This window comes from Moschus berezovskii, chromosome 2, assembly GCF_049115385.1.
Source record: "Moschus berezovskii isolate FMDL1 chromosome 2, NW_MosBer_1.0, whole genome shotgun sequence".
NCBI lineage: Eukaryota > Metazoa > Chordata > Mammalia > Artiodactyla > Moschidae > Moschus > Moschus berezovskii.
In genome coordinates this window covers 118,376,571-118,385,832 of record NC_142461.1, presented here as the reverse complement: position 1 = coordinate 118,385,832, position 9,262 = coordinate 118,376,571, and the positions used below count along the sequence as shown (strand labels likewise).

General features: G+C 54.7%; 2 protein-coding genes across 2 annotated transcripts; both read right to left on the bottom strand.

Annotated features, from left to right (window-relative positions):
- Positions 1 to 416: 416 nt before the first annotated feature.
- Positions 417 to 1,377, bottom strand: HOXD12 (homeobox D12). Its single transcript, XM_055397960.2, has 2 exons — positions 807 to 1,377; positions 417 to 655 (listed from the first exon to the last, which is right to left on the bottom strand). Exons 1-2 carry the CDS (start codon positions 1,375 to 1,377, stop codon positions 417 to 419), a joined length of 810 nt encoding a protein of 269 aa, XP_055253935.2.
- A 5,061-nt stretch (positions 1,378 to 6,438) lies between these two features.
- HOXD13 (homeobox D13) lies at positions 6,439 to 8,256 on the bottom strand. The gene is made up of 2 exons (XM_055397959.2): positions 7,482 to 8,256; positions 6,439 to 6,689 (listed from the first exon to the last, which is right to left on the bottom strand). The coding sequence occupies exons 1-2, from the start codon at positions 8,254 to 8,256 to the stop codon at positions 6,439 to 6,441; spliced, it is 1,026 nt and encodes a 341-aa protein (XP_055253934.1).
- Between the last annotated feature and the right edge of the window lie 1,006 nt (positions 8,257 to 9,262).

Sequence of the window (9,262 nt, the reverse complement as noted above, 5' to 3'; positions counted from 1 at the left end):
AGTTCCACTCTGAGCCCTAGTTAGGTGCCTGCTGGATGCAGAAAGGGCTGGGGAGGAGGGGATAGGAAGACGAATCAGGTGGAAGCAGAAATGCAAGTTCGAGGGTGCTAAAGTGAATCCGGGGGATAGTACCCCAGCTAAGAGTTAGGCCAGGTGACCCTAGACTTCCACTCTGGAAACCTCGAGGCCGAGGCTTCGACTTCTGCAGGTTTCTCTGAGAAAAGGGGAAAGCAAGGACGCTTAACTGGCCAGGTTTCCAAACAAATCTCCTGCAGGCTTCTGCAGCTGCTGTCTGAGAGGGAGGGTACCTGAAACCAGTGGAGAAGGAGCAGAAGGAAAAGCTCCATCCCCTGTCTTCCTTCACGGCCAGGCCTTGAAAAAAAGGCAGGCCCAGCCTGGCCGGGGACACACCCGGGCTAGTACAAGGCCAGCGCCTGCTCGCGCAGCACCACGCGCTTCTTCTTCATACGCCGGTTCTGGAACCAAATTTTGACTTGCTGGTCGCTGAGGTTTAACCTGTTGGACAATTCCTTGCGCTTCTGCCGGTTGATGAATTCGTTGAGAAGGAATTCGTTCTCCAATTCGGCTATCTGCTGCTTTGTGTAGGGTTTCCGCTTCTTTCGGGCCCTCCCCGGGGCCGCCCCCCACGGCAGGCCTGCAATACAGCCCCAACCCAAGTCAGCCCGGCCCGCTCCCAGTTGCCTGCCCGCCCCTGGCGGCTTCCCTCCCTCTACACACTCTCCCCAGCACCCCACCTCCCACCCCGGCCCAGGGAGCTTTGCTCGGGGAGCCTGGCCACCCTTTACCGTCGGGCAGCGAAGGTCGCAGGCAGGAGGCGACGCCCGCCTGCACTGTCATGTTCAAGTTGAGCGGGCCTTTGGCGTCGTCCTTGAAACTGGCGGAGCAGTGTGTCCCCTCGAGCAGGGTTGAAGAGCCCGGCGCGACGCGGCCCATACCCGTGTAGTCGTATTTGGCCGCTTTGAGAGCAGCGGCCGCAGGGGCCAGACTAGACTCCGGGATGAAGGGCGGCCGCGCACGGCCACGCTCCTCCGGCCCCATGGCCGCGTCGGGAGTATAAAACTTGGCCTGTTCTTCGGATCCGTCCTTGGCGCCCAGGGGCTGCAGGCCGAGAGGCCCAGAGCCAGCCAGGTAGGGCTGGGTAAAGCTGCCGAAGGCGGTGGCGCCAGCAGGCTGCGCTGGGGCGCAGGAGGCGGGCGTGGTGGCCCAGGGCAGCGCGCCGCGTGGGTACGAGATAGGGGGAAGCGTGGCCAACTGGCCGCCATTCGGCCGCAGGTTGGAAAAGTAGAAGGAGTCGGGCGACTGCAGATTCAGAAGCGAGCCCACATAGCCCGCTCTGTAGAGACTGCGCTCACACATCTCCAACAAAGGGCTTGGGCTGCGCTCACAGCAGTGTTTAGTTACAACCGGGAATAAGAGGGACAGGCTCAGACGATTGGACGAAACTTTGCCTGCAGGTTCTTCAAAGCCGGTCATTTCAGCACCGCCTACATCCCCCGACCCGTTTCCCTCCCCCCCGCCCCCATTCAGGGTATTATGATAACACCCGCAATATTCGATGGCGAAGGACGAGGTTGCCAGGCCGAGCTAAGTCATATTGAGCGAATATGGAAGCCTCTTCGAGTTTCCTGGACAATTTCAGGAGCTGGGGGACACTGGGCATCGGGTACTTCTGCCTTAATGTCCCTTGGGACCCTTCTTGGTCTTGACTGGCTTTGCACTCCCGATTTCTGCTGGCTATTTGGGTCAGGCTTGCTTCTACCAGCTTTCACTTGCAGCTGAGGCCTTTTCCAGTAGGGTGCACTTCCTGGCTTGTCCAGAGAGCCCTTGGTTTGGTAAGGCCATCCTCGGTCCATAAGCCTTAGCAAAGCTAGTCCTACCCTGTCCCTCCCCACCTCATCCCTCTGGACTGGACTCTGCACAGGTGACCTGTTAGTGAAAACCCAGGGCTGCCTGAGCCCCAGGTCCCAGGCTGCAGGCATTGTTTGCTGATAGAAGAGAAATGCATCACAAATTCTGCCCAAGTTTGGAGCCCAGGAAGGAGGCTTCACATCACTCCTGGTGTGCTTCACCATGGCCCAGCCTTCTGCTCCTAGTACAGTCAGCATCCAGGTCCGTGGAGAGTGCTGGCCTGGGGACCCGGGCTGCTTGATCGGCCAATCGTGGCCAAAGGCTACATTCTTTTAATCGCCAGCAGTTCACCTTGGCGATTACACCCAGCAAACCAGAGTTCCAAGGTGTTCACTGACTCCCTGACGTGCAGTAGAGCAAGCTCCCCTGACCTGGTGTTGAAGAACAGAAGACCAGAGCCACCGGCCGGGAACAGCGGGGCACACCGAGGCCGCGGACTAACTGCGTTCCTCTGCTCCGCGCCTCCAGGGGCGCGCGGGCCGCTGGCGGGTTCGGAGGTCTGGCGAACACGGAGGCGGGCGGCAGCGCTCCCTTGCTGGGAGCAGTGCGGCAGCCCCCGGCCGCAGTTCCTCTGGTCCAGTTTGGCCAGAGGGCTCAGGGTCCTCCTTTCCTGCCTCCGGTCCCAAGACCCCCAGCGACCCGCCTCCGCGCCAGCCTGCGGCCCGCCTCGCGGTCCCCGAGCCAAGCTGGAATTGGTTAGACCGCCAGCTCCGGCGCGGAGACCACACAGGCGCCGCCGGAGGGCAAGGCTGACCACCGCGCTGCGACTTTATTGTGTGAGTTATGGCGACCAATTGGGCGGCTCTGGGGAACGCAATCGGCCTCTTTCCCTCGCTCTGGGGCGGGGGTAGGGGGTGGGGATGGGGGTGGGGATGGGGGGTGGGGTGGCAAGTCTGGGCTCCTCAGGGCTCCGTCAGAGTTTCCTTAGGAGCTCAGAAACAGAGACATATTCCATTCCCTTGTCCTTTCGTGGGGGGGGGGGGTGTAGGCACGCGCTGCAACCTCAGTTCCTGGGGACTTAGGGAGCCTAGATTCCCGGGGAAACTCGCCCTGTTTTCGAGGAGCTACAACCTCCCTAAGTCTGAAAGTTCCAGTTCCAAGTGGGTGCCTGCAGTCTTTTTTCTTCCTATCTCAGTACTATTTCCAGGTTCAGGGGTGTCTACTTTGGACGCCTAGGCGGATGCTTGCTGCGGTTTGCCCAACGGGACTCGAGGTATAAAGGAATCAAGAGAGGAATAGAAAAGGTGAACAACTAGACTCTCCTTTCTCCTTGGCTCAGATGATGCCCAGTTGCCCCATCTCATCTCCTGGGCTTATGATTTCCTAGGTCCAGCAGACAAAGTTGTATGTTAGAGCTGGCAGGCTGGGGACAGGGAGGGAGGGAGGGAAAGAGGGCGGCGAAGTGGGAGGGTGCCAGAGGCTTGGCTGGTGAACTGCAGAATGGGAAAGGAGGTTATGGTCGCGGAGTTACACGGCGAGCTCTGCCAATGCCTCCTACTGCCCAGGAGATGGCGAGCGAGCTCCACGCCTGGCGAGGCGCCGCCGCACGGTCAAGATCAACAGCGAAGGACGGCTCAGCCGGCCTGGGGTCGCCAGCCTGTGCGGTCACGGCCCGCGGCCAGGCGCGGCCGAGCATCTCGGAACGCCGGAGATGGTAGCGGCAAGGCTAACCGGGACGGCGGAGCCAGAGGAATCCGGATGGCTGCCAGAGACGGGGAAGGGTCGCGGCCGCCCCTTTGTCTGGCGGTAAGTCCCAGTTCCGAAGTCTCCTTCGCCTCTTGAATCGTGCGTAAACGCGCGGGCCTTGATTCTCCACCGGCGGCGCTCGAAACCTGCCAGGTTTTTAGTGGCGCTCTGCCGGTGGCCTTTCAGTCTCCACCCGCAGCAAAGGCCTCTCCCCGAAGCTTCCTCCGTTCGCCTCGTGGGTCTCCCTACCAGCCCTCCGGTCGTTGATCGGCTCCGCTCCTCAATTCGGTATATAAAAGGAATGCATATAAATAACAAAGTCTTCATCTGTTATTGATTTAGCCGTCAATTCAAATTTCGCTGGAGAGCGTTTGAACGCAGTTTTCATCTTCAGCAATCCTCCTGTTTCTCTCAGGCGGGGAAAATTGACCGGCAAACTACAAATGAAAAGAAAACCTCGAGGCAATCCTCCCTACCATCCACGGCAGGAAACCTGAGAAATGGACCTGGGAGATGGGGTGCGGTTCTGGAGTCTGGAATTTACAAAAAGGAAAGAAGGGGAGAGGAACGACGATGGAGAAGGGAAACAGGCCCATTTTAAATAAAAATACATCTTGTGAGAAAAAGAGAAGTATGTTAGTGACTCTAACCGAAGTGGAACGTCGGGACGGTGTGGCCCATTTTCAGGGGTTATTTCACCTTGAGAGATTGAATCGTGGTCACTTTTCCTTTTCTGTCTCTCAATTAAAAAGAAGTTGCCTGCTCGCAGTCGGTTGCAAGATACGGAAAAAAAAAAAAAAAATCAAGCCGAGGCGGAGAAAACGAAAGTAGCTCTAAACTTTGGGTCTCTGACTTTTCTCTGGCAGATCCATAGGGGAATTCTCCCACCAGAAGAGTTTACGTATTGTGTGAGGTTTTAAACAACTATATTTAGCTCGCATACCAAAAAGTTTGCAGCCACTGAAATCATTGCGCTCGGGCGCTAACAACAACTAGGCATCCAGTTCCTTAGCGGCCATTTCCCTGAGTGGCAAAAAGCCCTCAGAAATAAAGTTCCTAGTGCCTAAAAATTGCGTCTAGAGGTTTAGGGTGTATAATTATGGTTTCAGCCTTCAACTGCTGTATGCAGACTGCCGGGAGAAAGCGATAAGGGATAAGCCTGAAATGTTTCTTTTTCAGTTTCCAAATATGGATATGACTAATTTCAAGACCTTCCTAGAATAGATATTTATAACAGCCTTTCTAGGAAGAAAATCGCCAACCCGAGCACATATATATTGGTTTAAAACAAAAGCCATTTGAATAAACTGATAATTTTCTTTTTAAAGAGAAGTAGAATTTTATTGGGGATTTTTTAAAAGCCGGTCTGGTAGAAAAATATAATTTTAGACACCACAAATTATATCCTAATTTAAAGATATCTCTATTTATGTTAAAGCCACGGGAAAAGGAGGGGGAAAGGGTGATGGAAGTGCAGAGCCTGGAGGTTTTAGAGACCAGAACTGGTGTTGCGTTTCCTTCATCTACAGGGAACCATGGCATTTGGGATAACAAGATTTTATAATAAATAAGAACAGTTAGAGGCAACAAGAGCTTGGAAAAAGAAAACAAATGTATAAAGACTCGGAAGAAACAGAGTTCTGTTTATTTGCATCTCCCTAGGAGTAAAAAGTGATTTTTAAATGCCTGAAGCACTGCCCATGTGTCTCAGCTCACAGACATTGCATCTACAAAAATAATCTCAGTTGTATAAATATGCGGCACTCTAAAAGTAGTTATTTATCATCATTTTCAGAGACATCTTTTATTTTTTTCTTCCTGGACTTCAGAGCTCCACATTTCCCATATTTGTTAGATGCTTTAAGCTCCACAAGAGCCCAATACATTTGTTCAGACAGTCAAGTTCTTCACTGGGTTCTAGATTAAAGTTCCCACCCATGGCCACATTGATTCAAGTCTCTTTAAGGGGACTGAGGAGATGGCCTCAATTCTAGCCCCACAAATTGGAGGCCAAGGAGAGTGAATGCATTTATACCATCCATGGGTCACTCTGTGAATTGCAGCCATTTAAATATCTCTGTCTAGAGAAATGAGGGCATTCATGAAGACACATTATTTCCAAATTAAAGATTATAAAAGCACCAATCTACAGGGCGTATTGTGCACATACAACAGCAAACGACCCAATGTCGGAAAGATTGTCTTCACTCCACTATTGATACAAACCCTATTTAATAAGGCAGCTACTTTAAAAGCCATCACAGTACCTCCAGCCTCCCGTTTTCAGACTTTCCCAGTGACCCTAGAATACTGCTTGCCCAGAGCTGTTTCCATTTGCCCCAGGGTGACTGCTGAGAGCTAATGATTCAATTACCCAATCACAGGATATGAATGACTGCAAATCCAAATCCTTCTGCCCTAATGGATTATGAAGATACTAAGTGCTGGAAACGGGCATAAAGAGATATTTAAAAAAATAAAGCCCTAAAATTAGAATGGCATTTTTGAAATTCATTTGGGGGGATTATTCAAAAATACTTCAAGTCCTTTATACTGGCCTGGAGGGAGAAACAGAACATTAAAAAGTCATAAAAAATAAACCTAGACAAGAGCAAAATCAATAATAAGTAAGAAACAGAAGTACAAAGTCAGGTTGGGCAGTAAAAGGTTTTAGAGCCAGATAAGGGGAAAAGAGAGAAACAATTCACAAAATTTGCCAACACTGGCAGGGGGTTGGGGGAATTAAATACATATTCAAGTCTTTCCAAAAGTCCTTTGGAGGCAACTGAAAGCATTTAAACTCTGTGGCCAATCTGGCCCACATCAGGAGACAGTGTCTTTGAGCTTGGAGACAATTTTCTTGTCTTTCACTCTTCGGTTCTGAAACCAAATGGTCACTTGTCTCTCGGATAGGTTCGTGGCAGCCGAGATTCGCCGCCGCTTGTCCTTGTTAATGAACTTGTTAACGGCGTACTCGTTCTCCAGTTCTTTGAGCTGCAGTTTGGTGTAGGGCACCCTCTTCTTTCTCCCCCGACGGTAGACACACATGTCTGGCTGATTTAGAGCCACATCCCCTGGTATTTAAAAAAAAAAAAAAAAAAAGCACGGGAAAAATTAGATGGGGATACGGGGAGCACACAGCTGGGGACTGTGTGTGTAGACTTGGAGAGGGTATAGAGAATGAAGAAAGCCAGGCTGTTTACACTTTATTATTATTTATACAGACATATTATTTACACATTATTAAATAAATATTATTTACACTTCAAAGTGAAGGCCAATTTGATGGATCATCATGGTTTCTCACACCGGCATCTTAACAAGCCTGCGATTTTATGGTGTGGTTGTTGGGGGCTCTCATAAGGACAGTTTCTGCAAATGCTGGTTGCAAATATACGAACACACAATAGACTTAAGAAAACCCCAGGCTGTTTGTTCAGACTTTGATTTCTTGTGTTCTTTGGAGCTTGTGAGCTTTTGGAAGCTTTAGTGACATTCTGGGGCATTCATGTCCTTGGAAAGTGGGGCTCAACTTCATGACACCTCTTTGGGGAGGAGGAGCCAAGGCCTGAGCAAAGGGCAGCAAAAACCTTCAACTTTGGGAGAAAAATAGGCCTATGCCCACACACAGGGAAAAAAGAGTTGTGAGAGAGGCAGTTTAAATCAAGGGATGAATTTACAGATTTCACACAAACTGAACCAACTGTTCCACTGGGTTTAACCGCGGTTAGGGGAGGAGGACAGGCACCCAACTCCCAAGTAGGGGCGCAGACTCCCAGTCCGGTTCTTTTCTTTCTTTCTCTCTTCCTCTACCTCCCTCCTTGCATTTCTCCCTCTTGCCCATCTCCCTTTCCCATCGTCCCTACCTGGAAAGGATGACTTCCAAAAGTGAGAGCCCTGTGGCTGGTCCTTGGCGCAGTACACCTGGCTGTTCCACCCGTTGGCCAGCGTCCAAGACTGGTAGCCTTCCATGGAGATGTACGCCTCGTGCCGAGGCTCCCCGGAGCCGAAGGTAGACACCATGTCGATGTAGCCGGGCACATGCTGGTAGGGGCTCGTGTAGCCCTGGTAGAAAGACACCTCCTTGGCTCGCGCGGGCACCTCGTTGGCTGGTACGCTGCTGCTTGCCAGGCCCGACACGTCCATGTACTTCTCCACCGGGAAGCCTCCCAGCGAGGCGTGCGGTGACGACTTGAGAGCATTCTGCTGTAAGCCCACGCCGTGAGACATGCGGCAGCTATAGTAGCCGTTGCCGAAGTGGTAGCCGTAACCCAGGGCCGGGGCGCCCGGGGGCGCTGCAGCGGCTGCGCCGGGCGCTGGGCACTCTTTGGCGGAGGGCGCCTCCGGGCGCGCCGCGACCACAGTCGAAGATGACGACGACGAGGCGGAGCCCGCGCGCTCCGAGGTCCCCGGGTACGCGAAGCCTGAGGCCGCCGCGGCCGCCGCCGCCGCCGCCGCCGCCGCGGCCGCCGCGCGCCCAGAGTGTGTGCCGGCGAACACTGGCGCCGAGAGGAAGCCGCGACACTGGCCCGGCGCCGCCGCCGCCACAGAGGAGGAGGAGGACGAGGAGGCCGGGGCCGCCCCGCCGGCCCCGCCGTCCGCCCGCAGCCCGTCCATGTCCCAGCTCCCGGCGCGGCTCATGGCCCGGCCCGGCCCGGCCCCGGCCCCGGCCCCGTGCAGGACACCATGGCGCTGCGCGCCGCCTCCCTCCTCTCCTTTCTCTCCTGGTCTCTCGCTCCCGCCCTCTTCCTCTCGCCCTCTCTCCCTCTGCGAGCCTCCCGCCTCCCGCCCGCCCGCCCTCCAACAGGTTAGCTCATCGCGGGACGTTTATAAAAACGAAGTTCAGGTTGGGAGGGGGCCTGGGCCGGTCGGGGGGCCGCCTCCCTCCCCGAGGGCTCCCGCTCGGGGCCTTGCCATTGGCTGCGCAGGGCCACGTGGGGATGGGGGGCGCGGGAGAGCCTGGCTCCCGGCCCGGGCCCGTGGACCCACCCACCCGGGCCCCTACCCCTCCCCAGCTCTTGTGCAGCCCACCGCCCCTTCCCGCCCGCCCCCGGACCCAGGCTTTTGCGGCGCAGCCACCCCCACGAGCTGATTGCGCGACCGCCCATCCTGGGCCCTGTCTGCGACCGAGGCGGGCGCCGAGGCCTGCGCCTTGTCTCGGCCACGGCTGTTTTTGCCACCTCTCCTCGGCTCCCTGAGCTGCACAGCTAAATGAAGGCAAAGGACAGAGATGATCAGAATGATGTGAAAAGAGACGGGTTTTGATCCTGTTGCTTAATGCCTGGGATTAGCTGACCTAGACCCCAAACCCGAGGGAGCTAATTTTCCCTTGCGCGTTGTTACGGGGCGAAGGCTTTCAATGCAATTTCTCCCAGGCGATCCTCCGAATTAAGACCAATTGAAGCACAACTCCCGCCCCCGCCCCAATTTGCACACACTGTCCACCCGGAAAATGCCCACGAAGCCCCCTGCGGGCTTGGGGCAGAGACTTACAAGTAAATCAAGGGGACGAAAGACCGGTCCTCGGAGCGGGGAACCCGAAAAAAGTCCGGAAGACTGGTCCACGCTATTCGCCTTTACAGTCAAGCCAGCCGGGAGTCGCCTCCCGAGCTGGGCTCCCGAGCCCTGGCGCGGCCTCCCCGGGTCC

Coding starts and splice junctions, on each gene's coding strand:
- HOXD12 (XM_055397960.2), bottom strand. CDS start 1,377: ATGTGTGAGCGCAGTCTCTACAGAGCGGGCTATGTGGGCTCGCTTCTG. Junction 656..806: donor GCGACCTTCGCTGCCCGACG/GTAAAGGGTGGC, acceptor GCTGTATTGCAG/GCCTGCCGTGGGGGGCGGCC.
- HOXD13 (XM_055397959.2), bottom strand. CDS start 8,256: ATGAGCCGCGCCGGGAGCTGGGACATGGACGGGCTGCGGGCGGACGGC. Junction 6,690..7,481: donor TTGGAAGTCATCCTTTCCAG/GTAGGGACGATG, acceptor TTTAAATACCAG/GGGATGTGGCTCTAAATCAG.